Genomic DNA, 26,232 nt, shown 5'->3' with positions numbered 1-26,232 from the left:
CCACAATACTATAGCGTGGTATGATTTTGCATGTGCACTTACTGTATGTGTGACGCGTCGTGGAGCCGTTGTGGTTGATGTCCCCCGGGCCCCGGCACGGACCCACGAGGTCCTTGGTACCCACCATCTTCGCCACCTAAACCGCCGTAGCCAGCCCGCCGCCTCCTGACCAACCAACTCAGCCCACTGAGGTTGTTCTGCTTATCGCTGCTGGTTGCCCAGTCCTCGCTGATGCTATGTATGCTATGTGCCCATGGCAAGTAATGCCTGGGAATGCGGCTGCGCGCCTTGTTCTGGCCTTTTCAGGTGTCTCGCAAACTCCTACTCCACTTACAGACCCATGTATCATTGTATCGTGGGTGCTTTGTAGGGAGCTTTGCCAGCTTCACAACGCCGTAAAGACCTCGCCAAGCACCTTGCTGCAACTCTTGAACCTAGCACTTGCACAAGGCATACAGCCGTCACAAACCACTTGCGCTGCAACATCTGCCCACTCCCGCTCATCAAAACCATGATAGTCGCACCAAACAAGTAGGCAATACAAAGGATTCATAATAACAGCCAATGGTAAAAAGTGCAGGCCTTTCCGCAGCGCCATTTGCACCGCAATAACCCCCTCTTTCTGAATATGTGTTTCTGGCAGCGCACCCTTACACTTTGAACAAGAAAAGGTGGCTCTCCCTTGCAAGGGAAAAGTGGGCTGTGCCGCCACGCCACGTCCTCCGTCTGAGGCCGAAGGTTCCGATACTAGCCTCATCTCCCGGACATAGCCGGGGTCGGTTTGTACAGGCACCGCCCGCCATATGTGCCCAGTCGCGCCCAGCTATCAAGCACTAGTGCAGCAGGCAGCAGGCCAACCAGACAGCAAGAAAAACACCCCTGCCGCTGCAGCCGACTGCCTGCTACGCCATGCTCGTCAGCACAGGTCGCTAACCAGACAACACCGGCAGGTCTCAACCTGCGCGCCGGCGCCGCTTTGAAGGTGGCGCCGCGCTGTCCTCCTCCACGTGGCCTTGCCCGCCCCCTCTGCTCCGAACATGCGCGCCGCCACTGCCGCTGGGCCCAGGGCCGCCCGTGCCGCCGCCACCACCGGGCCCAACGCCGTGGCCGCTGCTGTTGCTGCCGGTAGGCGCGGTGCCACCACCCCCGCCACCGCCGTCTCCAGGCCCTGCACCGCCGCCACCGCCACCGCCACCGCCACCGCCACCGCCGCCGCCAGGCCCTGCACCGCCACCGCCACCGCCGCCAGCAGGTCGCAGGGCTCGCTTCTCGCTCCAGCCGAGTTTTCCCTGCCGCCTATTTTTCCTTACACTTTGAAACAACAGCTCCCTGCCAGCATTTGCACCCCTGCACCCTCGCCCACGCTCCGCTCCATTTCGTCCGACTCCGAGCTGCTGCTCCGCCACCTCGCTGCCCTCACCGCTGCAGCCCAGCCGCATAGTTGAGGTACACGGTGGTGCCGATGAGCAGCGCCACGGCCGCCACCCGCACATACCACTTGTCCGGCAGCACCGCCAGCGGGTCAGGCGCGTCCATGGACACGCGGTCCCAATACGTCTCCTTCTTGTTAGACGGGGGCGGCTTGTAGAAACGCGGCGTGTAGGCGGTGCGTCTGTGGCGTGAGCGCACATGTGCGTGAGCATTTAGCAGCCTTTGGAGTTAAACGGTTCACGAGCAGCCGATATCTTGCGGCTTCGTCAAGCAACAGGCTTCCGCACCTGTTCCAATGCAGTTGCGCCCCGCGAAAAACGAACTGGCTGATGCCAGCACCACCCCAATCCGTCCTGACGAACCACTCACTCTTTTTGCCGCCAGCTGTCGGACTGGATGAGCGGGATGGTCACGCGCTCATCGGGGCTGATCTCCAGGCGCGGCGCCTCCAGAATGTAGCGCAGGTCCGCCGCCTGCTTCTTCACCTTGCGGCTGGGGTGGTTGGCCTCTATGGACTTGTACAGGTCGATCGCCTCCTTCTCGCGTCCGCAAGCCTGCGCGGAGACGTGGATTTGTGGGCACCATAGTAGGTGACGCAGGAGCTGTGGCTGGTTCCTCAGCGGCCTCCGGTTACCCAGAAGTGCTGGCACTGCCCGCGCGGATGGGATCAAAGCGATTTGCTATTTTAGCACCGCCCAGCACCTGCCCTGCAATGCCACGACTCACCGCCCGCCTCTGACGGCCACATCACACAGTGAAGGGTCCCATGGCCCATCCCTTCATTGCCAGCCCTACCGCCCCTACCACACCGCCACATCTGCACGCTGCACATCCAACGCACCTGGTACGCCAGCCCCAGCCACAGCTGCGCCTCGCCGCCCAGCACCGTGTCCGGCCCCGTGTCCTGAACCGCCAGCTCCAGCAGCCGCACCGACGCGGCGTACTCGCCGTACTGCGAGGGAAGCGCGGTACAAGCAGGACTTGCTTGCCGCAGTCGGAGCGTGGTGGTGCAAGCATGCACTCCAGCACACCCGGCACGAAAGTCGATGACGAGGCGTGGTCTGTATCACAAGTACCATAGCCTGAAAAACGTCACGTGTGGTGTCCCTGCCAATCTTTCACCCAGGGGCTACCACTCGCCTCATATGCCTTCTTGCCCAGCTCCAGGTTGCGGGCCAGCTTGGCCTTAAGCTCCTCTTCCTCCTTCTTCAGCTCGGCAGCGCGCTGAAGGCAACCATCAACAACAAGGCCGACATACGCGAGTCACGACGGCAAATAATATTGGAGCCGTTGGAGAACATTGTGCAGGGCGCCTGTCGGGCACGTGCGGTGCTGTGGCGCGCGCCGGAGGCTGCGTGTCTCTAGTGCGTGCAAACCCACAAGCGTTGCCCAGGCCACACACACGCGCTACCCAGGCCACAAATGCACCAGTGCCTACCGTAGCCAGCTTCTGCTTGATTTTGTCCTTGTATGCCCGCTGTGTCTCCGATAGCCCCGCCAGGCTGCTGACGCCCATCTCCAGCGCCAGCAGCTCATCCTCCTCAAAGCCCTGGTCCAGGCCTAGCGCGTGGGTGTGGATAAAGGCGGGAGGAAACACACGTGAGGTGAAGGGCAAGGCGGGACATATGGTTGGACCGTGCCCATGCACGTACACACGCACCCGCGCGGAGTGTAGACCCCTTCCTTTGCCTACTACACGCAAGTGGACGCGAGCGCACGCGCACGCATCACATGTTCACACACGATCAGGGCCAATGGTTTGGGGCCACCCGGGCGATGCTCCAAACACGTCACACGTTGCATCATGTCGCCGCCTTGATAAACGGCACGCGTTGTCCCAGTACACAGGCTGTGGCCATGTAGCCACCAGCCCCAGACAACCTGTTGATGCCTCCCTGATCGTTGAAATGCCCAGCTCCCATGCAATCCAAGCGCTGCGGCCCTTGGTGCTCGAGTACCTGGCCTGCGTGTCTTGGGAGCCCGTGTACTAGCTGCCCAACCCCGCTGCATGAAGCCACCAGCTGGCTGCATGTCCCTTGCTTGCTAGCATGGCAACCCCGACATACAATCGTAAGTTTAGAGTACACTGCCGTTGCTCGGGTCTCTGCTTTGTGCGGGGCGGTGCGATTCAGCTGTCCACCTCCTCCCAAACCCAAGGCTTCACCCATCCCACGTTTGTCTGACAGAGCGACGCACAGCCACGAGCTCACGTCAGCAAGTGGCCCACACCCCACGCGGTGCTTGCGCACCTATAGAATATCTCCGCGCGGCTTGATCCAGGACGCCTGGATTTGCATACTTGCTCAAGTCTGTGAACAGCCCCGAGTTGGCGCTCTTAGGGTCTGCGCGGCAAACTGGGCCGAGCCTTTGCCTGGAGCCGATGCTCGCCCGGCGGGGCAGAACTGGTTGCCTACTGATTAGCATCGACTGTTTTAAGCAGGGCCCAGAGGCCTTGGAAGCTTTGTGACCAGTCTGGCCAAAAGAGCCGTTCTTCTGAGTCAGGCCGTTATTATGAATGCGTTGCCTATATTCAAAGATGTGTAGTTTAATAATGAGGGGTAAAGAGGCCAGATTCAACCCGCGACCGATTGTGTAGTTGACACCAGTCCAATCGATAATAGCTTAATCGAAAAGGCGCATTTTGTTAAACGGGTGTTAGCGCATTGATGGCTTCGATGAGCAGGGCAAAACGCTGTGTCGGAAAAAGACACGGCGCGAGCCAGGCGACGCCCTCGTCGCTGGGCTTGTTCTGTTTCGTTTTCTATCACACATGCAAACTCATATCAAAATAAAACCCAAAGTGCAGAAAAGCGACGCATCGGAAGCTTGCAAATCGGAAGCTTGCATGGGGCTTCCGCAAGCTCAGAACCTTTTCTGTCTGCTGAGCTCTGTCGTCTACTTTAATACCCGCCTAACTTTACTCTATAAATCTACCCAGGAAAGATGAGCTCCGCTGCTGCCCTGTTCGAGCCTCTGCGCTCCTGGCTCTCTTCCGAGAGCCTGCAGTCGTTCGTCAGCCAGCACACCCACAGCATTATCGCGCTGAAGAAGAATGCCCCCGTCGGCGAGGCCCTGAAGGTAGGCTTAGCACGGAAAGCTGGGTGCACGGCGTGCCTTCTGCTGCGAGCACAGGCAGTCCATGACGGCGCGTCCTAGCAGGGCTGGGCTCGATGCCTTGACCTCGACAAGACGTTTCCTTAGATTGGGATCAATGAGCCGAGCGTGAGCGCGTCAGTGCGTCGTAGTCAGCTGGGCAGCTCCGGGGCTCGATCTTGTTATCGAGGTCCATCGGCTTTCGGCTGGCAGATATCTTGGGTAATGCGGTTACGAGGCAACTCCAGCGCTTCTACACATAAGGGTCATGTTGTAGAAGGTGCTGGGATGGACCCAGACCAACCTTTTAGAAAAAAGCAACGAACATGCATGTCGACGTGTGCACCAGCCGGCATGCCGGGCGCGAATGTCAGATCCAGTCCCACGGAGCACCCTTTGTCCGAATCATTGTTGCATACGTGCGTCCAGGCCGAGCGAGCAAGCCAGAACCCAGTCCAACCTTCATGAGCCTCGTTGTCTATCACCCACGCCACCGCACCCACGGCCTGTTCTCCACAGACTCTGGGCGACAACAAGATTCTGTCCGTGCCCGTTCTGGACGATGAGGGCGAGTACCTTGGCGCCTTCTCCGTCGGCGACGTGCTGCGCGTGCTGATGCAGGGTGAGTGCGCAAATCTCCGCCGTGCAGTTTTTGCGTCTAGTAGTCTGCGTAAGGTGCGGTACGCTGCGGAGGCTCATCAGCCCACCCTGCAATGCCGGAGCACGACGCCTGACACCTTGCCTTCCTGTAAAGTGGCATGGTGCCTGGATTGCGCCTTCTCCTGATATGGACTAACCCTGACCGCCCGTTCTCCACCTGCACAGAGCTGGAGACCCAGCTGGGTCACGGCTGGTTCGAGCGCATGTCCACCATTAAGGCCGCGGAGCTTGAGGCCGTGGGCAGCGCCGTGTGCGCCAAGAAGGTGCACACCGTGACCCACCGTGAGTGCGGCATGAACAGAGGCGCAGCCCGATTTGGAGGGGTGGAAGCTAAACCGGGGTGCCGTACCACAGCATGTGCCTGAACGTGCCCTTCAGGCAATCGAGGCCTTCCTGTGGGATTTCCCCTGACATGCTGCTTCGGGTTTCGGTTGCACCTTCGCAGCCGGTGACCTGTGGCTGAAGGGCGACGCCAAGACCACCGTGCTGACGGTCATCAAGGAGGGCTTCCAGGTGCTGGAGCCCAAGGTGCGTGCAGCGGGCAGGAGCTGGGCGGGGAGGCGGAGGGACGGGCCCGCGGCTGGATCGGAGTGGAGGGCGGCGGGTGCGGAAGGCCGCGGTCGGATGTTGATGGCAGCACATGGCCAGGAACAGGGAACGGAGGTCAGGCTTGGTACCGACATAGGTATGACAGAGCTGAAACGGATTAAGCTGGGATTGTTCGGAACTATGAAGTGAGTTTGTGCACGATGTACAGATCCATGCTTGGCCCCTCCACCCCCACAGGGCCACCACCGCATTTTCGTGGTGGACCCCGCCAAGGCCCACTCCGTGACCGTCAGCGGCAACACCGTGGTCATCAACATCAAGGTAAGCAGCGCAGGTTCCGGGGAACTGACGAAGTCCACCGGGGTATGGCGAATCAACCAAATGCGGAATGGACCGACTACCAGGTGCTTGCGCCCAGGCGTCTTGCAGCGTGCGTTCCCATATGTTGACCCTACCTCCTTCCCTCCTCCCCACTTTCCTGCAGCCCGGCAGCGAGAAGCCCGAGGCCAGCGGCCTGCGCCCCACCGACATCGTGTCGCAGCTGGACGTGGTCAAGCTGGTGAGCGAGCACAAGGACAAGCTGGAGCTGGTGATGGACAAGACCCTGGAGGACCTGGAGATCTTTGAGGTGCGGTGGGCGGTGTGGGGGCGCGGTGGAGCGGGCATCGGTGATGGGTGGAGGAGGGAAGGGCTGCGGAAATGGTGCCGGCGGCTGGCCCACGGGCAAGAATGCAGGCGCTGGGAGTTGCGGCCGGACATGAGGCTGCATTTCGTTTCCTTAAAGCAGCTTGGGTATAAGGGATTGGAGGAGCACAGACACGGTCGTTCAGAGGGGCAAGGGGGCTGCCAAGCGGGGTGCATGCAAGGCTGGGCAACTGCATCACAGGGGGTATCGTTGTCTGCGTTGCTGACCATGACCCGCACCGTTTACCTGCGCGACAGGGCTCCGTGTTTACCATCCACGCCTCGGCCACCGCCCTGGAGGCCTTCCACCACATGGCCCTGGACCACAAGTCCTGCCTGGGCATTGTTGACAACACCGGCAAGCTGATCGGCTCCGTGTCCATCTCGGACCTGCGCTTCGTGGGCTCCAACAACTACGGCCTGCTGATGAGCACCGTGGCCGAGTTCTCAGTCATCATCAACGGCAAGGGCCCCTCGGCTGAGGAGGCCATCAAGGGCACCCGCGTGGCGGTGAGCGCAGGGGGGGGCTGGGCAGAGGCGGTGGCGCCGGGAGCAAACGTGCTGCTTGCTTGATCGTGCAGCCGACAAGGCCCATGTTGCTCCTGTCCTGCAATGCTACATGCCCAAGTGGTATCGGACGGCTTGTCAATTGCCATCTGACCTGGTTGTTACGTCGCCCCCTCCCGCCCCCAGGGTGCCGCCGACAACAAGTGGGCGGACGTGCTGAAGGCCGTGCCCCTGCCCACCCTTACGCCCAGCGCCACCTTCGGCAAGCTGCTGGAGACCATGGCCGGCCAGGGCCTGCACCGCATCTACATCGTGGACGAGGACGGCAAGCCCGTGTCCATCGTGACGCTGACGGACGTGCTGCGCGAGATCATCAAGCCCGAGGCCCCCCAGCACAACTTCAAGCGCATGGGGACGAACGACCTTCCCGAGACCACCGACGACGAGGAGGGTGACGACGATGATGACGACGACGAGGACGAGGAGGAGGCCAAGTAAACGGCATCGTTGCCTACTCGCGGTACTTGGGGACAGCGACAGAGCGGGGCTAAGCTGCGGGTTGTTGGTGCGGACTACTAACTGTTAGCAGCAGCAAGCTGCTGGGCCGGGCTCAGCGATTGTCGGCAATGGTGGTGCAGGAGTGGGTTCACTTGTGTGTGCGTGTGTGGTGCAATAGCGTGGGTGGTGGCGACGGGGCCTGGGCGGCGGCTGGTGATTGGACCCGCAGTCGGCCTAGAGGATACGGCGGGGCTCCTGAGCTTGGATGAGGTGATGAGGTGGGCCGCGGTGGGGAAGGGCTGCAGACTTGGGCGCGGGGCGGGAGCGCGGGGCGGGACATTCACAAGTACCGCGCGCCTGCGCCCAAGGGAGCGCCTTGATGTGCAACGGCCACAGCTAGGGCGAAACGTGTTCTGCTGTGAGCCGTGAGCCCACTGTTGGCCCTTGAGTGCCATCAGCCGGGTTGGAAGCGGCAAGGAGTGTTTCTGAATTCACGGAGGACAGGCACCCGTTACAAGCCCCTTGCATTGGAAGGGGCGTAGTGCAGGGGTGCATTAAGCATGAATAATTGAGGGCCCCGAGAGGGCCTGATTACAGCGCCCTGCTTCCCACCAGGAGTGCAACATTGCACGGCTGGGTCTGCAAGCACACCCGGATGTAACCCAAATCATGGGCCGCTCCCGTTACGAGCCGTCAGCTTGCTCTAGTACTGCTGCGCCCGCGCGGCTCCAATGGGCGTCAGACGTGTCTGTGCGTTCGTATGTACAGGACAATGGAGCGGCCAGGCACAGCAAGCACTTCCCCAGCGTAGTGTTACGCGTATCGGTATCCTGGCTCGGGAAGTCACGTACAAATCAACCCTGCATTCAGCAATGCAAGCGGGACGGGGGCGTTGCAGGGAGGTGATAGCAGGGACATGCAGGGAGATACGGGGAGATGGGGGCGCTGGCCGGGCTGAGATGAACCGTGCCCGGCTCGACGCCTGCAAACATCATCACCCATATTTACAGCTTTTGACAAGTACATTATATTTTACGAGCCAGACAAAAAACAAGCTGAACAGCGCGGCGCCTGTGCGACTTTGCGATGCAAACTGTGCACGAGCGCCGCTAAACAGCCTTCCTGGCGGGGCTACATAACACATAACTTGAATTAGCGAAAAGCTGGGAGCAAAGAAAGAAGGAGCAAAGAAGCTCGTGCAGCCCGCCCGCCTCGAGCCACCTGCAGCCCGCCCGCCCGCCTCGTTCCTGGGGGCATACCGCGTGGGAGGGCCCAGCCCATCTGAGCTCAACAAGGCAGCTCCACTCCGGCGCTCATTTACTAGATTCTCCTGGCCTCATGTAGTTCAGTGGCCTCCGCGACGGTAGCAGCAATAGCAGCGGTCAGATGGGCATCAGCCCCAAGAAGGTGGCGCTGGGCGCAGTCGCCACAGCGGCGGTGGGATACGGCGGCTTCCGCGCCACGCTGCATGTGCGGCGGCAGTGCCATGCGGCCCCAATGATTGCGCTTGCGGGCTGCCACGTGTACTCCGGATTAGCGCTGGCAGAGGCGCTGCGCTTGCAGGGTGTAGAGGTGAGAGCGGCGCTGGTGAGGTTGGCTCAGCGGGCAGCTGGCGGACGCACGACAATGCCACGATTCTGAGCCAAACACCGCGGTCTAAGTCTTCATTTCAAGCAGTTACACGCTGTCCATGCACCCGCTACGCTGCAGTCTGTGTTTCTGGGCACACGCGGCGTGATCGGAAGCCAATACCGCGCTATCGCGGCGCACGGCTTTAACATGCACGAGGTGCCGTATGTGGAGCTGGTGCGGCCGCTGAAGCGCATGGCCAACGTGTGGGGTGCGCTGAGGTGCGTGCTCCGCGTTGTGTGCTCGTTTTGGGAGAGGCGGCGTGCCCTGTGCTCTCCAATGCTTGGTATCCCTCGTGCGATCCCTGGGAAGCCTCTGAGCGGGGATACAGGATGTGGGCATCGTGCGTGTGCGGACGTGTGGGCGCGGGCGTGTGAGCGTGCGCGGCTGTCCGTGCCTTGCCTATGTTTGCTTGACCTCAATGACGCACACATCTGTCAATCGACAGGTTTCCATTCTGCGTGCTGAGCAGCGCGTGTGCACTCGTGGGCGCGGCGCCGGATGTTGTGGTCGGCATTGGGGGCAGCATGTCGGTGCCGGCGTGCCTGGCAGCCATTGCCCTGGTGAGGCCTGTGGGGCTGTGCGCTGTGCCGCAAATATGCCTGTGCAGCTGTTGCTTACCGGGCAGGCGTGGCCTTCTGAACGTGTGTGCCCGGGCTGACGCCAGTGTCTCCACCGGCTGTGCGCAGGGCATTCCTCTGCTGGTGTATGAGCCCAACGCAGCGGCAGGCGCCGCCAACGCCTCCATCCACCGCCTGGCCCGGCAGACGCTGCTGGCCTTCCCGGCCGCCGCTGCTGGGCTTAAGTTTCCCGAGAGGTGGGCAGGGGTGCATGGTGTGTCTTACCCGCCGCCGCCGTGCTGTGAGTGCCTTGTCAAGCAACGCAACCGGCACGCCTTGCCATACACGCAGGTGCACCGTGATTGGGCCCGCAGTGCGGCCCGGCGTCCTGACCTCAGCGGGTGTGAACAAGCCAGATCCTGGCGCCGGAACAACCACAGGCAAGGTCGTGACACGCTGTGGCGGCGGCTGCGACGCCAAGTCGCGTGCGGCGGCGGAGAAGCGGCGGGCGCAGGCCCGGGAGGCGCTGGGCTTGAAGGGGCGCAGTGGCAGTGGAGCTGGGTCTGGTTCCGAGCGGCTGCTGGTGGTGCTGGGCGGCTCCAAGGGCTGCTGCTACCTGAACCAGGCCACGCACAACGCCCTGCCGCAGCTGGCCAACGTGTCGGGTGGGTGGCGGCACAGGTGGCGGGTGGGAGCAGCGCCATGGGGTGGTGCATACCGTAATGCGATGTCACCGGTTGTATGTAGGTTATGGCTCGTGAGTCACGCAAGGTGTGCTGCACCCTTTGCTCCATCTTCCGAACGCTGCAGGCCTTCAAGTTCTGTGGCAGACGGGCATCCGGCAGCACGTCGCCTACTCGGGGGGCCAGGCAGCCACAATGTCCAAGTGAGTTGTGTACAGCCGAGTGCCGATGTTGCGCTACCGCGGTACGTGCCACCTGACCGGAGTCACACTAGCACGACGCGTGCACCAAGCACTTACGGCACCCATATCGCGCATCTGCGATGCAGCGTGCGCTGTGTGCCACACATTTCGGACGTGGGCAGCGCGTTGGCTGCAGCTGACCTAGTGCTGTCCCGGGCCGGCGCCGCCAGTGTGGCGGAGCTGGGGGCGGTGGGGGCGCCCTGCCTGCTGGTACCCTCGCCAGCAGTGGACGAGGAGCGCCAGACCGCCAACGCGCACGTACTTGTAGACGCAGGTGCGGCGGTTGCAAGGGATCCTGGGGTTGTCCAGGAGCGCAATGCGCATTGTCGTGCATGGTCCGAGAGCACAAGGGAAGAAACACGTAGGGCTGTGTATGCAATGCGGTGCGACGCTCGCGGTATTACCGTTTACAGATTTCCTGCGCCGACCTACCCAGGCGACTTACTTACCATACTTTCCCGATAACTTGTTACTCCTATCTACCTGACCTTGGGTAGGGATCTGCGACCCCAAGGGTGCCGTCCCTTTGCATGTGACCTACAACGTTTCCCGGGCACGCCCCGTCAAAGCATGTGTGTGTGGCATTGGTGTGCGCAGTGTGTGCCGTGTGAGGAGTGATGACCAAAGATAAAAACGGGTAGTACAACCTTATTGCTCGCCCCCACCTCGCCCCTAGGCCTGGCGGAGCTGGTCCCCCAGCTGCACGTGGACGAGCACGGCATCTCCGGCCGCCTGCTGCCGCTGCTGTCGCCCGAGGGGGGCAAGCGGCTGGCAGCCATGAAGGGCAAGTGCTGCAGCAGCTGCAAGGTCGGCAGCAGCAGCAGCAGTAGCGGCAGTAGCAGCAAAACTGGTGGGGCCAGCACCGCTGCAGGCAGCCAGGCTGCTGCTGTGCCCAGCGGCGGCGGTGCGGGCGCTGCGGCGCTGGTGCACTTCCCCACGGGGTGGGAGGCGCTGGATACGGGGTGCCGCGCCATACTGGGGCATGTGAGGCGGTAGCGCGCGCGGCTTGTGGCAGCCAGGGGTGCCACCCCTGGTGGCAGCATGAGAGTCGTATTGTGCCAGCTGCAAATGGTCGCCCTAGACAGGCAGGGGGGCGTGCAGGTCACTTTCATTGCTGCTGCTGACGGTGATGCTGCCTTTGATGGTGGTGATACTGATGGTGGTAATGCTGGTGCGGCCGTAACGGTCTCTCAGAGGTCGTCCCTTGTTTCTCGGAATGACGCCTATGTAAGGCCTTAAAGGCGTAAATGGCGCACTTGGATCTAACCAGACCCAGAGCACACGGCGGCAAGCCGTCGGTGAAGTAACCGCGAACCTACGTTGCCAGGGGTTCCCCAGGAGAAATGTCACGACCATCTGCCGGTTTGAGTCCAGGAAACCAACAGGCACCCCTTGGTACCGTATAGTATAGCCCACACGTAATACATGATGCTTGTGCGTGTGGAGGTCACTGCTTTGCAATGCATGGCGAGCGGGACTGAAGCATGCAGGCTGGGCTTGGGTGAGGGCTTGCAAGTGTGGCGACCGGTCGGGATGTGCCGTCCTGGCGCATGCGGCGGCAGGTTGGCTGGTGTGCATTTGCGGAGCGGAGGGGGCGGGCAAGGCCACGTGGAAGAGGAGAGCGCGGCGCCGTCCTAAAAGCAGAACCGTGTTCCTTTACACAACCGCCAGTCATTCAGATGTCATGCGAATTTATTGACCACAACACTTGCCTCATGCTTCCGCTTCCGCGCCATTCCATCAGGAAACGACAAACACGCATCGGCACGCCGGGCGGCGCGGCACGAGTGGGCGAAGATGAGTGCCGCAGATTGCAGAACCAGATACATGTGTACCAGATTGCAGAACTTGCACCAGCGCGTCAATTTGCTGAACAGTAGACCTCTACAATGCCCGGGGCGGCGCCGCCGCCTTCAAGCGGGGGCGCGGGATTCACGACCCGGCCAACGCCGAGGCGGTGGCCGCGGCCCAGTTTGGCGGCGAGGACGGCGCCAACCCTGTGGAGGCCGCGAGTGCCAGCCACAAGGCACAGGGCAAGGCACAGGGCAAGGCACAGGGCAGCTGCGCGGCGTGTGAGGTGGAGGGGCGGGAGAGTCAGGCGACGGTGCGCTGGGAGGCCAGCGGCGTGCCGCTGTGCCGCCGCCACTACGACCGGTGGAACAATTGGAAGTAGCGCCGCGGCCACCAAGCCAAGCTGGCGGACGACCTGGAGCTGGCCAAGGCGATGATGGCCAAGCGGTGATGGCCCACAGCGCAGGTTTGGGCCGCGGCAGGTTTCAGGTTTGGGCCGCGGCAGGTGTCAGGTGGCGGCAGCTGACTGTGCGGGCGGCAGCTGACTGGGCGGCAGCTGACTGTGCGGGCGGGATGCCTTCCCGGCGAGGCGCTGTGCCCAGACCGGGTGCGTGACTGTGCTCGTGTATGTTGAGGCTTTCAGACAGCCACGTACAGTAGTGCAGCTGGGTTTGTCCGCGCCTGCCGCTCCCTGTTTAGGCATCTGAGGTGCACGAGCGAGGTGGTTGCACCGTATGGCGTACTCAACCGCATGCTGGCGCCTCGTAAAAGAGTTTTGACGGATTACTCGTGCGCAACGTGTAGCCGTCGGCATGGAACAGAGGCGCTCGGTGCGTGCCTCTCATGGTTCTGATCAGTCATCTACGCCATTCACCGCTACACATGCTCTACCCATCCTCCAACAGGCCCTACCCACTCCGCCTTCCGCTCTGGTCTACGTACGCATTAGTTCCGCAACGCACGTCAATAACCCATGTCCATGATTACCCATTACGCATATTCTCGAACAGACCTCTACCCCACCCGCCCCTGCTGATCGCCCAGCTTCCTGTCAACCGAGCGCAGTTGAAGCCCTACAGCGTTACGGTTCTACCCCCCAGCCCCACCACCTTGTGCCAGCTGCACAAAGGGACTATCTCAACAGGCGCACACCAGAGGAACCGTGTCTTCTGTCTCATGTGCGGCCTGCCTCTCAGCAGCAACGCATCTTGCGGGCTTAACCATAGACACCAGTGTCCTGCTGAGCCACCACTTCCTGGGTCATCGCTTTCTGAACCTCTGCGCGCCTCGGCCTACCTCAGGCCCCCTCCGCTACTCCTTCTCCTCCTCCTCCTCCTCCTCCTCCTCCTCCTCCTCCTCCTCCTCCTCCTCCATCCCCTCCTCCTCCTCCTCCTCCTCCTCCTCCTCCTCCGCCACGCTTCCAGTGTCCAACTGGCTCAGCCACTTGTGGATGAACGCCTGCTTGCCCGCGTGCACCGACTCGTACGCAAAGCGGTACTTCCGGGCCTCGAAGTCTTGCGGGTAAGTCTTTGCGCAGCGCTCCAGGGCAAGTTTGGCCTGCGCAGTCCGTGCCCACAAGTGCAGGGTCCCGTTACACGGAGGAAATGGCATGGTTCGTGATGATGTGTTAGCAACATGTATGCTGATGGGCGAGGGCTAACAGTAACAATCAACGTAAGAGCGCCGCGCCTTCGTGCTGCCGACGCTTACGTGCAGGGCCAGCGCGCGGTTGGAAGGCCCCTTGCCGTCAGCACCGGCAAACGTGTAATGTTTCCCGTTCAGATCCTTAAAGGTGACGCCGTCCAGTGCCGCCTCAAAGGCAGGGTCGCCCCTGTACATGGCCCATCAAACAATGCCGCCCTCGGCGTCGGTGCAGTATGCAAACAAAATTGCGCGGGGCAACACCAATAGTAGGGGTGTTAGGCCTGAACAGGTATGCCATAGCACATACAACTCACCTGTGCTGGCCCACCGACGACAGCTTCATCGGCAGCAGGTCCTTGTCCAGCACATGCAGGATGAACTCGTTTTCATATTCGCCCTGTGAGAAGCAGATGCGCTGGTGCTCGTACTCGTGCTCGATGGCGCTGCACCAAATGATGCCGTTCCTGGGCGAGTCTACATCGAAGTCGCTGCCCATGATGGCACGTGTGTACCGCTGCACAAGCAAGGGCCAAGACAGGTGCGCAGGTCACACCCCTGGTGAAATGACGTCACTACTGTGCCACCCGAGTGCCACAGCCGTTGAGCTTGACAAGCCCACTGCATGCATGCTGCATCACGTGCACTCATGCCACTGCTGCATCGTGGATAGCTTATCCACACCATTCGGCACTCCGCGCACAGGATGCGGGCCAGGATGGGGGTATGAATCAAGCGGGGAGAGGCCTTGATTGCCAGGCAGGAAGCAAGGCCCAACACGCGGTGATGCGCCCCACCCCACACCCACCTTCCAACGCACGGCGTATAGATGGCCCGCCACAAGGAACTCGCTCGGCAGCGCCTTGCCTAGCACCATGCACGTCGGCTGCATATGGTTGTATGAACAGGGACGGTTGCACATCCCGTACTCAAGGATGGGCGGGGGATCTGGCCAGGCAGAATGCAGCGGCTTGGGTACACCGAGGCATGTACAGTGATGGCGTACCCGCTTGCCCATGCCGTAGAACTTGACGATGCGGTCTCGGAACTCCTTGTTGGAGCCAAGCAACGCCTTCCCGGTACTTGGCGGCTTGAAGGCATGCTTCAGCCCCGCGCACACGATGTCCGTGATGAAGCTCTGGCTGTCCATGATGAAGCTCTGTTTGTCCATGATGACGCTCTCGTTGTCGAGGACGCGCTGCAGCAGCTCTGCAGGACACAAGTCCATGGAAGTGGGCGTCAGCACCCCAAAACGGTTTGCAAGGCAACCACACCAACCACGACTTTGCCCAACCAGTAATAATGTGGCCCCCGCCGCATCCCGCCGCATCCCGCAGCGCCCAGCAACTACCCGCGCTCTCCAACGCGTGTTGGCCCAGTGTCTGTCCTGTCCTGTCCTATCCGTATCCTGCCTCCGCACCTTTCACGGTGGACTCGGTCGCGCCTGCAATCAGCCCAGGCACAATATTTATTAAGGTGTGCTTTGCCAGTGAACTGCTGACATGACAGCGATTGCTGGTTGGCCAGCGCCGTGTTGTACAAGGAGGTATCCTCCGCCCACCCCCAACCAACTACCTGTGCACCAGTCGACGCCCAAACCACGCTCCCCCCACAAGCACAATCCCTTCCTCAACAGACAGGTCTTGAGGCCCCGGCGAAACAATAAAAGCTCTTGCTCTTGCCCCATGCAGTGCAGCAGATGTAAGGCTTAACATAGCGACGTAACGGTCATGCGGCGTTTGGGCAATGCAGATTAGCAACACACACGGGCACGCCTTTGCGCCTGGCTGGCCATGAAACCGCGCAGCAGCAGCAGCAGCACCTGTCCCAGATCTCTGCGGATTCCACCTAATTGCATACGAAGTATGGGTTATAGTGTATGTATTGAGCCTGTGAAGTTGGGGGACCGAAATATTGCAAGGACAACCCGCATGTCTGCGCAAATAAAACCCCCAAACCCAATAGCTTCTCCTGGCCCATTGAATAGGTACGATTACTGGTGGACAAAATATAAGCTAAATACAGCTTGCCGCGGGCTTAGGATAGCTTATTTGCCCCGACAACGGAAGCATGCTGCCAAAGAGGGCGCTGATGGTCGCACACGTATTTGCCGCTGGTACGCTATGACTTCGTCATCCTGAATCAATGCTCTCGGGGCCGAGTTATGGCCTCCTCGCGGTCGCGACTTTCGGGCATGTCTTGTCTTCATTGAGGCTTTCTTCTTCCCTCAAGATGCGGTGCTACGGAACTATCAACCATGGAAGAACCGTATGAGCTATTCTGCAGAGTCAAAGGCTAGGGTTGCAACGCAACCGACGTTGGCTCCCGTCAGCGGGCACAAATGTAAATGTTTGTTGACGGCTGAAACATATATAACATATCAAAGCGATTGCAATTTGTCCGAGCAGCTAAGTCGGCCGCATGAGTGAGGGGACCATATTCAGACCCCTCGCGTGGGACTGGAAGGGCAGCAGGCGTTCATAGCGGGGCCCACAGGCAGATCCTCCTACCTGTCCTAGACGCGCGCGCGAACGCAACGATTGTCTTCTTGCTATCGCCTATCGGAAAGAAGCATAGCTCCTCCTCCGATAATTTCGACAGGGAGTACAGCAATTGGCCAAGCTCCTCCTCGTCCACGCCGAGCGCCTTCGCGGCAACGATAAAAGCCGCAGCCACCTCCTTTTTGTTGACCATGCTGCTCGTCCGTGCGTTGCAGTGTCGCGGTGCTGTCTCAAAACTGCAGAACCGACGCTGAGAACGATGTGCACCGTGTATACAGGCGTTTGGCGGCTAAAGTTGGCAATTGGTGCCCGTGGACAGACAATCGGTGGGGGCGTCCGATCGGGACTCCGATGGGGACGTGCCATTTCCGTGGGAACTCTGCTTCTGCGCGTGCCCGCTTCACTCCTTTTACTGCCGCAAGCCGCGACCCCTTACAGTATTAATTGTCAGCGCCCCCGACTGCACCCCCCCCCCCCCGCCCGAGGCGCCGCGCGACCACCATGGCTGCCAGCGCGCTGCCGTGCCTCCTGGCGCTAATGCGTGTCATTGCAATGCCTCTGTAGCTGGACGAGGCTGGACGCGGAGAGCTCCACGCTCGCCCCACCTTCACCGCAGCCTCGCTCACTCCCGCGCCCGCTCCCGTGCTCTCCTGCCAGGCAACGGCGACCCCGTTCCCACAATGCTGGTGTACGTCGTGTCCGGTGGGCGACGATGCATCAGTGACGACCTCGTTATCACGGTGAGGCTGGCAGCGCAGCTTGTGCAGCTACTGGCGCCCGTTCTGGAGTCAGTGTTAGTCTTTTCCGCCTCCCCGAACGAACGCGCTCGGGTTCACTCCGCCTGTGGCAGCGCCAGCGCGCCAGGCGCGGAGCACCCGCGCCACCAGCACGGTGAGCCTGTGTGCTCGTGATGGAACATGGCAAGGGGCAGGAAAGCGTAGTCCCGATGTGTGTGGCTCCCACCCGTGCCCACATAAATGCGTAGCAAGAAGGGACAAGGCATTGGTGCGTCGTTCGCGCGCTGTTACTGTACCGACGGTAGCTGGCAGGTTGTGTCGATGTGAGCCTGTGTGGGCTTTAGTGCCTTGGGGTGTGCAAAGGAATGGGTGTGCGGAGGAATGGACTAGCTGGGTGGACCTGGGGCAGGGGCAGGGGCTGGGTAGCGGAGATGGGAGTCAGTCCAAGCAAATGTTCAAGTCGGAATTGAGCATTTATGGGCTTTAAGGCATTCAGCACCTGAAAGGACATGCACTTGACTGAAGGTGCGGCGTACAGCAATTCAGGACAAGTTAGCGGCGGCAAGCCACTGCCCCTGACAGGAAGAGATTTAAAACCATCTCCCCACCGATCCGTCGCATGACAGCAATTCGCATTCGTGACTCCGCGAGAGTCCTCACGGCACGCATCCAGTCGCCCCCGTGAGTCGCCCCTGGCCGCATTCCATATCAGCCATCGCAGCCAAGCACGCAGCCAGAAGGGTTACAACGCCTCAACACCAGAGCCCGGCTAGGTCCTATAGCACAGCCTATCTGGCGCCATAGCCACAGTAGGCAAGGGCATCCTCCCCAAAACCTGCTGTAACATCGACACTTGCTGTGGCTCGAACTCAACAAGCTTTGGCTTAGTCCCATGCTTCACTCCTCGTCGGCACCCTCGCCACCGCCAGGTGCACCCTCGGGATCCTGCAATGGATTCAAGGCGTGCAGCCCGTTGTTGCGGACGTCAGAGTTCCGAATGAGCAAAGCAGCAAGGCAGCAGCACCAAGGCGACTGAAGATCCAGTCCATCCAAATCCCTTTCCAGTCCAGGCCACGGCGCCCACGCCATGAAAACCACACACCCCAGCTCGCGCAAGCACCCACCATGGCTCCCTCGCTGGCCATCTTGAAGCCCATCGCCTCCGTCAGCGAGAGCTCGTACAGCGTGCTCTGTACAGCGGAAGAGTGCCACACACACACGCCTTAAGCACAGGCCATTGCAGTGTATTCGTCGCCAGCCTGTGCCAACTTTGACCGGCAGTCATGGACAATCGAATGGCTCAAATTCGTGACCCTGTACCCACACGCAGCGGAGCATCCCTCCCATCAATCCCTTGATCCATCTCGCCATCACCCACCTCCATCTTCTTTAGCGTGTATTTGAGTGCGTCGTATTTCTTGCGCAGCGCCCCGTTGCGCAGGTCGAATTTGAGGAAGCGGCCCTGAGGTGCGCCCGACACAAACATGTGAGACAACTTCGTCACGGGTTGATGGGTGATGGCGCTACTAGCTGCACGTGCCGCTCAGCCCGCAAGCCCCCCGCCTGCATGCCGGCTCACATAGACGCACAACCACACCTACGCTCACCATGATGGCGTCCACCAGATCGCGGCAGCGCTGCACCGCCGCCTTGTCGCGCACCGTGGCGCGGGCGATGGCGTAGCGGTTCAGCTCCCCCGTAAAGTCGAGCACACCGCCCAGGTACCTGGACGCAGGGTGCAGCGTCACACCTCACGTCATCAGCAGTATGCAGAAACAGGCCAGTCACACGGCCAATTTCTGCTGCCGTTGAGGGGCGGGTGCATTTGAGCCACCCGAGCCACCCGCTGTCCCGTTCCTGAAGGCGCCCTCTGTCGCTTTCCTCCGCCACACCATCAAACCCCTCCGATTGCCTGACTCACTCCTCCGGCTCCGCCAGTGGCAGCTCGTCACTCCGGATAAGGCGGCCCTCCTTCAGAAACACAGCGAACGCCATCGCCTCGGCGTACTGCATACAGTGTCACAACGGTCACAGGACATCAAGTTAGATGCTTGCAATCGTGTGGGAGGCATCGCAAGATCCATCAACGCTGCTGTAACCCCCGCACCTCCTCGACGGCGGCCGCGTAGGAGCCCTGCCGCAGCGCCGGGTACTTGGCCAGCGCCGGCAGCATCTCCCGAGCGATGGCCTCTGTACATGAGGTGAACAAAGAGGTGCGGAAGGGTAACCAGATGCCACTCCCTTGAGCCTTTGCACCTCAGCCAAACGGAACTCCCCAAGAGTGAAGAACTCACCGGCCTTGGCGAGCTGGTCAGCGGCCTTGCTGGTCTCGCCACGGTGCAGCGTGTACACTGCCTGCTTGCCCAGCTTCTGCATGTCTGTTGTAGCATCAGCGACACAAGGGGCAGCAGAACCGTGTCAGGGGTAGTCACATGCATGCATAAGCTAGCCTGTGCCCTCGCGCATGCACGGATTGCTCGCCATGACACTAGGATCTGTCATGCGCCATGACCCTTCCGGCACAACTCCGCTACCGGGCACTCCGCTACCGGGCACTCCGCTACCGGGCACTCCGGGTTGAGTTGCATAGTCCGGATACGGTGCCAAGCAGCAGGCGAATCAATATGGCCACTGAGTCCCTTAATTCCCGTTGCGCACCAGGGTGATCAGTCCTAGCCGCTGACGGGGACGACCAGGTTCGTGTTAACACTTGCTATTCAGCGTAGAGCTGGCTGCTGCTGCGGGGCCTAGGCAGACTGACGCAGACTAACGGGGCTGTCGATGCGCCCGCTTGAGAGAGGCGGCGGAGAGGTGGACAGAGGCATGCATGGCTCATGGGTTGGGTGTGAGTTGACACAGAGTGATAGTCATTCTGCTAGCTTGCGCTGGCGGCAACTCAACCAGCGAGCCAGGTCGCGGTTGAGAGCTATAAACCCCCCGGCAAGGCCCATGCAACCCGCTATGCAGGGGATGACGAACCAACAGCAATACCGGCATGCATGCACAGGTCACTAGCGGCACGCCCCGGTGCACTCGGGGGCCTAGGTAGTTGCGCCGTGCCGCACACACGATATCACCCGACAGATCATTGCGTCATGCAGGATAGCAAGCCACTTCCCGCGCCCGTTTCCCAATCTTCCCAACGCCCAGCTGCTCCCGCACCTCTGCAGCGCTTGATGATGGCCTCACGCTGTTCATCGTAGGCGGCCAGGTGCGTCCCCAGCTGGTCCCAGTCACTGAGGCGGAGAATGTTATAGGAATTGGCGGGCGCATGGCGCAGGACGGCTGAATGGGGGTTAGGACTATTAAGTCAGGATGAGTGGGCAGCGACGGTGCTTGCTGCCGGTGCGTGACAGCAGCGCAAAAGTTGTGGATGCTTGGCACAGCAGCTGCTTGGGCTTGCAGCATGGTTTGGCTTCTGCAGTCTGCAGCGCACCTCTCGACGATCAGGCTGGGGCCCGACATGGCTCCGCTTGTGGTAGCGGCCGCCGGCGAGTCCTGTGGCGCATCGTACAGCGGGGTCAGCTCCGTATGAGCAGGCTGTTGGGGATCGTAGGCGCACTGCTGGTAAGCAAGCAAGTAGCGTTAGTTTCTTAGCGTGGTAAGCGAAGCGCAACCCCCACGGCAGCGCGGGCCGCTGCAGCTCACCGAAGCTGCCGCTGCAGCAGGAACGCAGAGGTGGCGCGGTGCTTGCGCCCCTGGTGACCAAGCGCCTCTGAGGGCGTTGTGATCAGCACTCCTTGGTAGGAAGGCGGTGGTCAAGGCTTTGGTCTGTGAACAAGCGCGAGAAGAGGGCCGCACAATCACGACGCTAGGGTGTAGGGTAGCCAACAGGCCCGACCCGTGGCGCCGCCTTGTAGCAGGCGTGTCTCAATCGACACACGTCCAGGTCCTTGCCATTGCATGTGCACGGTGGGGATTACATAACATGTATTTAAGGGCAATTGGGGGCTTGATGCAGTCTGCAGCTGACGTCGCACCGTTGCCGGCCGTGTGCAATGCCTGAGGAGTTTGGAGACCAGGCGCATAATAAGTATTACCAGACTCAGCAAGAAATGTCTGTGCAAGGGTGTGTCTAACCGTCTCACCGCTTTCCGATTTAGGAAATCGGAGTGCAGCTCGATCCGCGACTCCGATGCATACCGATCCAGCCGGCTTGTGCTATTGTAACATAAGTGACGGATGATTTTCAGTGACGTCTTTTACCAGGCCCTTACAAATTGCAGACGAGCTGTTTCTGAAACGACACCAAGCAACTAGCCCAGACGCCCCATATATTGTTTCGAGCAAAGCGCCACTCTGTAGGTCGTAAATTGAAAGCCCCATCTGTATCTTTCTCTTGAGAAAAGACCCACTCGAAGCTGCGGACCCCGCGCCTCTTTTCCAAAGCCCTTCCCGCTGAGGCCGGGCGTGGAGGTCCGCAGATAATCATGGCCGAACAGCAGTTCGAGGACATGGAGGCCTTTTTGCGTGTGGCCAAGGTCAGAATGCAGCGCGCGCAAGCTAACGCCACAGTCGCTGTCGAAAATGGATGGTTTTTGACGGAATGGTTCTTGATATCACGTTCCTGCAGTACACGCTGGTCAAGTTCACAGACATGCACGTTGAGATGAAGGAGGAGGCCATGGACATCTGTATCACCGCAGTGGAGAAGTATCCGAACGACGCAGAAAAGTGCACACAAGTAGGTGGAGGGTGGGACAGGGCAGCCGGCGAGTACAGCGTCCCTGGGCGACTGAGGGGAGACGAGGGAGGCGGTGCCAAGGCCACGCACTCACGTTCTTCGCCCGCGAAGATTGGCAGCGCGCGTTCTAACAGGCCATGCATGGCATGCTCCTTGCCGATGCAGATGATCAAGGACCAGATGGACAAAAAGTTCGGGGCGCCATGGCACGTGGTTGTGGGGAAGGGCTTCTCCTACGAAATCACCTACGAGGTACGAGCTGGAAAAAACGCACCGCCTAGCAAGCAGAGCAGGCTGTGCAAGTGGTCTCAGGCGCTCGCAATCTAACTGTGTGCTGACGACGTGTTTTTCCTGCAGGTTCGAAACTTGCTATACATCTACGTAGGCGGGCGGACAGCAGTGCTGCTCTGGAAGATGTGAAAGCAAAGCAGACAGGCTGTGGTATGAGCGATAGGAGGGGGCATCTCGAGGACGTTGCGGCGACTTCGTGTCGCCTACTATGAAGGCGTCAGAGCGTCCGTGCGACGGAGTCAAGGACGTTACACTGATGGCTGGGAATCACGGAAAGCGTGGTACATGGCGACTGTTACTGGGGTGCCACATTGTATGAGGAGGGTAGGAAATCCGAAAAGTTGCCGGTGGCCTCTGGTTGTAAGGGTGAGCCGGGTACCCTGCCAAGCCAAATTTGGCTGCGTGCGCGGGGGTTTGAAGCTGCCTGGGGCGGGTCGCCGCGGCAGTCCAGATGCCTGCGCCGAGGGATGGCAGATGCCTGCGCGACCCCGCGCCATCAGCACGGATGCCTGCGCGAGGCATTGCAGATGCCGCGGCGCCCCTGCTAGCACATCCGAGCTGCCTATTGTAGCCACCCTAGTTGCTTGGTAAAATGCCGCAAGAGGGTCTGGAATGGGTAACGGGCAGTGTGTGTGTGGGGTATGCCAGCACTCCGGCACTCATACACAGCCACACTGCTCAGCCGAGAAGTCAAGGGCTTGGACCATGCTGGCCTATACTGAATGCGTGCTGATATTAAAGCAACCACAACACCTTTATAGATACTTCGAGCTGCAGAACTCTGCTGAAGTTGCGACATTAATGGTCAAGGCTTCCTTCTTTTGGGGCTTGTGGTGCCACAAGAAGGCTACATGTAAAGCAGTAGCAAGTGTAAAAACTACTGGGCAAGCAGGGAAACAAAAGGCTCTCTGCGAACCACTGGTTCGCGGGGCGTGACAGCCAAGTCGGCGCCGCAGCCAGCTTTCCTAGGGAATACAGCTTGTCACCCAGATAGCAGATATCATGAAATAAATCACAGCAGGCTCCACGGCTTAAACCCAGCTTTAGCGGCCCCAGACCGTGTTTCCATGTCCGAACCCACAGTCTCCGTCTAGTTGTCACAGTGAATAAATCGCGCTTGGCATCTCTGCGTGTAGAGTATTCTTTAAGAAGCAGGCCGGATTGAGCTGCGTGCTTGCCATGGGCACTGTGGCACACTGGCACCAGCACCAGCACCCACGTGGGTACGGGCATACTGTGCTTACTGACATTCCCGCAATCTAAACTCGGCACGCTACGTTTCCGGGGTGGGAAACCACGCCAGTCAAGCTGCGGGGGCACGGCAGCTAAGGTGCCTGGGCGGACCGCCTCCGCCATCCAAGATGCCTGGGCACGGCAGCTAAGATGCCTGGGCAGACCATCCCCGCCAGTCGAGATGCGTAGACATGGCACCCCAAGATGCGTGCGCAGGGCTACCCCAGCACCCTCAGATGCGCGTGCGCGGGGGTCAGGTTGCCTCTGGAACTTAGCTGCCAGACCAGACCCACCCCGCCAGATGCCTGCGCTAGGCAATTTTCCCACCCTCCGTTGTATGTTGCCGCTGCTATCCTCCATGTGTTAGGCAACACGTTGGGGGGCCTGTACGGGGAGCTGCATAGGAAATAGATGCTTATCAGGCCGCGTGTGCTTGCGGACTCTCAGGTCTGGTCAGTTGTGAGATACATGCGTAAATTTCGTACAGGACCGGGGCGGGCAGCACCCATGGCGCAGGAACCACAGTTTATGGGGTTGCTGAGGTATGCGTAGCAGTCCCATAATGGGGATTGTAAGCTTTTGCATGTGCCGATTAAAGGGCAAGCTCATGATGTATGCCAATACCCGCGCGCACGAGGGGGCCAAGACGCCTACTAGCGCACACGCGACCAGTAATTGATCTCTCATAGGTCATGCCTTACAGCTCGTGCTGTGGCATAAAAGGCATCGAGAGTCGAGGGCAGTGAGTCAGTGAAAGGCAGGGGACGAAAGAAGGGACGTTGCACCTCTACCTGAAAGCTCTTGGCAACCATGGCAGACCTATTCGGCTTGCGGCGACATGTGGTCTGCATAGGGGCCGTGTGTTTGGAAATACTGTGAAGGAAGGTCGGTGACGGCACTCCACACGCGGCGATTCCAGACAGGTGGACGTGGTGGGACCAACGCTAGAATTGTTGGAAATAAACCAGCCTGCTATTGACATCGTACCGGCACTAACATTCTTTCAGCCATGAAGAGCCATGTAAACTGTCTGCGCGAATGTGGTGGGGCCCAAGTGGTGGCACGGCGTGGCGTGCTGGCAGGGGTGCCAGCGTGGGCCTCGGGATCGGCTGCAGCGATGCAAGCGCCATTCCGTGTGCTCCTGAAGCTCCACGCTACTGCAGCGTTGTCAAAGATTGATTCTATACTGGTTCATACATACCCCGATAGGCCGAAGTTGAGGCGACATTCCGCTCGAAGTTTCAGTCATTTGGTAGTGCCCGCCACCGCTAGCCAGGATTCGCTGTCGCAAGGTAACCAATAGAAATTAGCATTCATTAGGCACCATGGACGACATGCCATTCCAGTCTGGCGGCATTAAGGAGGTTGTCTATGAGAACACCTTCATCACAGACCCCGAGGGATACGGGCCAAACACAAAATTTGAGCGGCACAAGGTTCAGGCGGTGCTGAAGCAAGTTCTGAAGGAGCGCATTGAGAAGCAAAAATATGACCCCGTGAAGGGCGCGCAAATATCCAAGCAGCTAGCAGACGACCTGCGGGAAAAAGTCAAGGCGCTGGGCTATGACCGGTGAGCACGGAACTGTGTGTCGGAGGGCCGTGGGTGTGTGCGGTGGAAAGGTCACCCGGTCGTCGTCGCTGCAGCGGCTCAGCAAGGGCGGAGGTTGCCGTATGCCGGTCCAATCAATGCCTCAAGTGACTCAGCATGTACTGACTTCGGTGACAATGTCTTTCGCTCGTGCAGGTACAAGCTGGTGATCCAGGTCACCGTAGGGCAAAAGCAGGGTCAGGCCATGCGGATTATCTCCCGCTGTCTGTGGGACCAGACGAACGACAACTTTGCGTCGGAGTACTACGAGAATGAGAGCATGTACTGTGTATGCCAGGTGTATGGGCTGTACTACGAGTAATGGTGCGGCCAAGCTGCCACGGCGCGGAGGAGGGGAGATAGTTAGGCTTGCGCTGCCAGCTGACAGCGTGCATAGCACTATCGGGGACGTCGTGGTATCACCAGCATGGGACACAACAAAGGGATGGGGACAGTCCTATGCGCAGTCAACGTAGGCGGGCGCATCAAACAGGTCTATCGGTCGCGGGATGGGCAAGCGCAGACGAGAGGCTGTGCAGCGGTGAAGAGGCAGGTCCTCGATTTGTACCATGGCAAGCTAGCTGAACGAACCAGATGTGGTCGGGACCATGAGATGTTACTTTTGTTTGTGGTAGGACTCACACTACAACGAAGGCGGCGAAAATACATCGGTGTGATAGGGAGTTTGCTTGAGCTCACCATGCCAGTCATATGTGGGCGGCATGGCGGCTTGCCGTTGCAAGGCTGTAACGGTGTATGCGCGGCGGTTGCAGAATAGGTCTGGGTGTTATAGGATTGATGCCATGCGTGGCCACGCTGGGGGTGTTGCTGCACGGCGGGGCGATCCTGGGGGTTGAGCGCAGCACCTGGGGGTTACTGTTGACAGCACGTACGCTGCGCGCTGAGTGTACGAGAAGGGGCAATGGCCATGGCTGCAGCAGAAATACAAATCTTGACAACCAGAGCCAACACTGGTCCGCATAAAAACGTGTAACGTGTAACCTACGAATGCCGACAGTGTGTTCCAGAGACTGCGGTATGAGGGCAAGGAGTGCCTGGGGAATGGTAGGTAGCCCGTATCATTGCCTTGCAAACGCTGAGGCGGCTGAGCGACACGAGCACAGGAGCTGTGGTAGAAGCCGAGCAGCGTCAGCAAATGTGCATGGCAAGCGCAGGTTTCCTGTCACCTTTGCACGCACATACGACAACGTGGATAGCTGGGCTGGTGCC

At 60.1% G+C, this 26,232-nt stretch overlaps 7 protein-coding genes across 7 annotated transcripts; 4 read left to right on the top strand and 3 right to left on the bottom strand.

Moving 5' to 3' along the window:
* Nucleotides 1-188: 188 nt before the first annotated feature.
* CHLRE_12g528050v5 (uncharacterized protein) lies at nucleotides 189-4,220 on the bottom strand. The gene is made up of 6 exons (XM_043068521.1): nucleotides 3,681-4,220; nucleotides 2,870-2,991; nucleotides 2,572-2,655; nucleotides 2,273-2,383; nucleotides 1,801-1,985; nucleotides 189-1,612 (listed from the first exon to the last, which is right to left on the bottom strand). Exons 1-6 carry the CDS (start codon nucleotides 3,853-3,855, stop codon nucleotides 1,417-1,419), a joined length of 873 nt encoding a protein of 290 aa, XP_042918616.1. The 5' UTR covers nucleotides 3,856-4,220; the 3' UTR covers nucleotides 189-1,416.
* A 126-nt stretch (nucleotides 4,221-4,346) lies between these two features.
* On the top strand, nucleotides 4,347-8,095 carry CHLRE_12g528000v5 (uncharacterized protein). Its single transcript, XM_043068520.1, has 8 exons — nucleotides 4,347-4,509; nucleotides 5,044-5,146; nucleotides 5,350-5,466; nucleotides 5,630-5,712; nucleotides 5,971-6,054; nucleotides 6,218-6,361; nucleotides 6,676-6,927; nucleotides 7,111-8,095. The coding sequence occupies exons 1-8, from the start codon at nucleotides 4,375-4,377 to the stop codon at nucleotides 7,420-7,422; spliced, it is 1,230 nt and encodes a 409-aa protein (XP_042918615.1). The 5' UTR covers nucleotides 4,347-4,374; the 3' UTR covers nucleotides 7,423-8,095.
* Nucleotides 8,096-8,450: 355 nt separating this feature from the next.
* CHLRE_12g527950v5 (uncharacterized protein) lies at nucleotides 8,451-12,246 on the top strand. The gene is made up of 8 exons (XM_043068519.1): nucleotides 8,451-8,994; nucleotides 9,133-9,272; nucleotides 9,500-9,614; nucleotides 9,741-9,868; nucleotides 9,963-10,276; nucleotides 10,422-10,497; nucleotides 10,623-10,810; nucleotides 11,213-12,246. The coding sequence occupies exons 1-8, from the start codon at nucleotides 8,809-8,811 to the stop codon at nucleotides 11,530-11,532; spliced, it is 1,467 nt and encodes a 488-aa protein (XP_042918614.1). The 5' UTR covers nucleotides 8,451-8,808; the 3' UTR covers nucleotides 11,533-12,246.
* Nucleotides 12,247-13,088: 842 nt separating this feature from the next.
* CHLRE_12g527918v5 (uncharacterized protein) lies at nucleotides 13,089-16,730 on the bottom strand. The gene is made up of 7 exons (XM_043068518.1): nucleotides 16,479-16,730; nucleotides 15,389-15,412; nucleotides 14,975-15,177; nucleotides 14,777-14,854; nucleotides 14,286-14,485; nucleotides 14,038-14,158; nucleotides 13,089-13,884 (listed from the first exon to the last, which is right to left on the bottom strand). Exons 1-7 carry the CDS (start codon nucleotides 16,660-16,662, stop codon nucleotides 13,639-13,641), a joined length of 1,056 nt encoding a protein of 351 aa, XP_042918613.1. The 5' UTR covers nucleotides 16,663-16,730; the 3' UTR covers nucleotides 13,089-13,638.
* A 947-nt stretch (nucleotides 16,731-17,677) lies between these two features.
* CHLRE_12g527850v5 (uncharacterized protein) lies at nucleotides 17,678-21,280 on the bottom strand. Its single transcript, XM_001696929.2, has 11 exons — nucleotides 21,187-21,280; nucleotides 20,855-20,977; nucleotides 20,643-20,704; nucleotides 20,369-20,442; nucleotides 19,501-19,584; nucleotides 19,314-19,396; nucleotides 19,128-19,213; nucleotides 18,814-18,931; nucleotides 18,585-18,668; nucleotides 18,331-18,396; nucleotides 17,678-18,151 (listed from the first exon to the last, which is right to left on the bottom strand). Exons 1-11 carry the CDS (start codon nucleotides 21,232-21,234, stop codon nucleotides 18,104-18,106), a joined length of 876 nt encoding a protein of 291 aa, XP_001696981.1. The 5' UTR covers nucleotides 21,235-21,280; the 3' UTR covers nucleotides 17,678-18,103.
* Nucleotides 21,281-21,380: 100 nt separating this feature from the next.
* CHLRE_12g527800v5 (uncharacterized protein) lies at nucleotides 21,381-24,001 on the top strand. The gene is made up of 4 exons (XM_001696818.2): nucleotides 21,381-21,687; nucleotides 21,780-21,890; nucleotides 22,056-22,142; nucleotides 22,248-24,001. Exons 1-4 carry the CDS (start codon nucleotides 21,637-21,639, stop codon nucleotides 22,308-22,310), a joined length of 312 nt encoding a protein of 103 aa, XP_001696870.1. The 5' UTR covers nucleotides 21,381-21,636; the 3' UTR covers nucleotides 22,311-24,001.
* Nucleotides 24,002-24,597: 596 nt separating this feature from the next.
* CHLRE_12g527750v5 (uncharacterized protein) lies at nucleotides 24,598-26,015 on the top strand. The gene is made up of 2 exons (XM_043068517.1): nucleotides 24,598-24,984; nucleotides 25,159-26,015. The coding sequence occupies exons 1-2, from the start codon at nucleotides 24,740-24,742 to the stop codon at nucleotides 25,322-25,324; spliced, it is 411 nt and encodes a 136-aa protein (XP_042918612.1). The 5' UTR covers nucleotides 24,598-24,739; the 3' UTR covers nucleotides 25,325-26,015.
* Nucleotides 26,016-26,232: the final 217 nt, after the last annotated feature.

The sequence above is a fragment of the Chlamydomonas reinhardtii genome, chromosome 12 (assembly GCF_000002595.2).
Source record: "Chlamydomonas reinhardtii strain CC-503 cw92 mt+ chromosome 12, whole genome shotgun sequence".
Lineage (NCBI taxonomy): Eukaryota > Viridiplantae > Chlorophyta > Chlorophyceae > Chlamydomonadales > Chlamydomonadaceae > Chlamydomonas > Chlamydomonas reinhardtii.
Note: the sequence above shows the minus strand (reverse complement) of the source record. Positions and strands in the feature narration are given on the sequence as shown.

Coding starts and splice junctions, on each gene's coding strand:
- CHLRE_12g528050v5 (XM_043068521.1), bottom strand. CDS start 3,855: ATGCTAATCAGTAGGCAACCAGTTCTGCCCCGCCGGGCGAGCATCGGC. Junction 2,384..2,571: donor TGGGCAAGAAGGCATATGAG/GCGAGTGGTAGC, acceptor CTTCCCTCGCAG/TACGGCGAGTACGCCGCGTC. Junction 1,986..2,272: donor GGCTGGGGCTGGCGTACCAG/GTGCGTTGGATG, acceptor GTCTCCGCGCAG/GCTTGCGGACGCGAGAAGGA.
- CHLRE_12g527918v5 (XM_043068518.1), bottom strand. CDS start 16,662: ATGGTCAACAAAAAGGAGGTGGCTGCGGCTTTTATCGTTGCCGCGAAG. Junction 15,178..15,388: donor GACCGAGTCCACCGTGAAAG/GTGCGGAGGCAG, acceptor TGTGTCCTGCAG/AGCTGCTGCAGCGCGTCCTC. Junction 14,855..14,974: donor TCTACGGCATGGGCAAGCGG/GTACGCCATCAC, acceptor AACCATATGCAG/CCGACGTGCATGGTGCTAGG.
- CHLRE_12g527800v5 (XM_001696818.2), top strand. CDS start 21,637: ATGGCCGAACAGCAGTTCGAGGACATGGAGGCCTTTTTGCGTGTGGCC. Junction 21,688..21,779: donor CCTTTTTGCGTGTGGCCAAG/GTCAGAATGCAG, acceptor ACGTTCCTGCAG/TACACGCTGGTCAAGTTCAC. Junction 21,891..22,055: donor ACGCAGAAAAGTGCACACAA/GTAGGTGGAGGG, acceptor TTGCCGATGCAG/ATGATCAAGGACCAGATGGA.
- CHLRE_12g528000v5 (XM_043068520.1), top strand. CDS start 4,375: ATGAGCTCCGCTGCTGCCCTGTTCGAGCCTCTGCGCTCCTGGCTCTCT. Junction 4,510..5,043: donor CCGTCGGCGAGGCCCTGAAG/GTAGGCTTAGCA, acceptor TGTTCTCCACAG/ACTCTGGGCGACAACAAGAT. Junction 6,055..6,217: donor CCGTGGTCATCAACATCAAG/GTAAGCAGCGCA, acceptor ACTTTCCTGCAG/CCCGGCAGCGAGAAGCCCGA.
- CHLRE_12g527950v5 (XM_043068519.1), top strand. CDS start 8,809: ATGGGCATCAGCCCCAAGAAGGTGGCGCTGGGCGCAGTCGCCACAGCG. Junction 8,995..9,132: donor TGCGCTTGCAGGGTGTAGAG/GTGAGAGCGGCG, acceptor GCTACGCTGCAG/TCTGTGTTTCTGGGCACACG. Junction 9,615..9,740: donor GCCTGGCAGCCATTGCCCTG/GTGAGGCCTGTG, acceptor GGCTGTGCGCAG/GGCATTCCTCTGCTGGTGTA.
- CHLRE_12g527750v5 (XM_043068517.1), top strand. CDS start 24,740: ATGGACGACATGCCATTCCAGTCTGGCGGCATTAAGGAGGTTGTCTAT. Junction 24,985..25,158: donor AAGGCGCTGGGCTATGACCG/GTGAGCACGGAA, acceptor TCGCTCGTGCAG/GTACAAGCTGGTGATCCAGG.
- CHLRE_12g527850v5 (XM_001696929.2), bottom strand. CDS start 21,234: ATGCGCCTGGTCTCCAAACTCCTCAGGCATTGCACACGGCCGGCAACG. Junction 20,978..21,186: donor ATTGCACACGGCCGGCAACG/GTGCGACGTCAG, acceptor GCTTGTTCACAG/ACCAAAGCCTTGACCACCGC. Junction 18,397..18,584: donor ACACGCTAAAGAAGATGGAG/GTGGGTGATGGC, acceptor TCCGCTGTACAG/AGCACGCTGTACGAGCTCTC.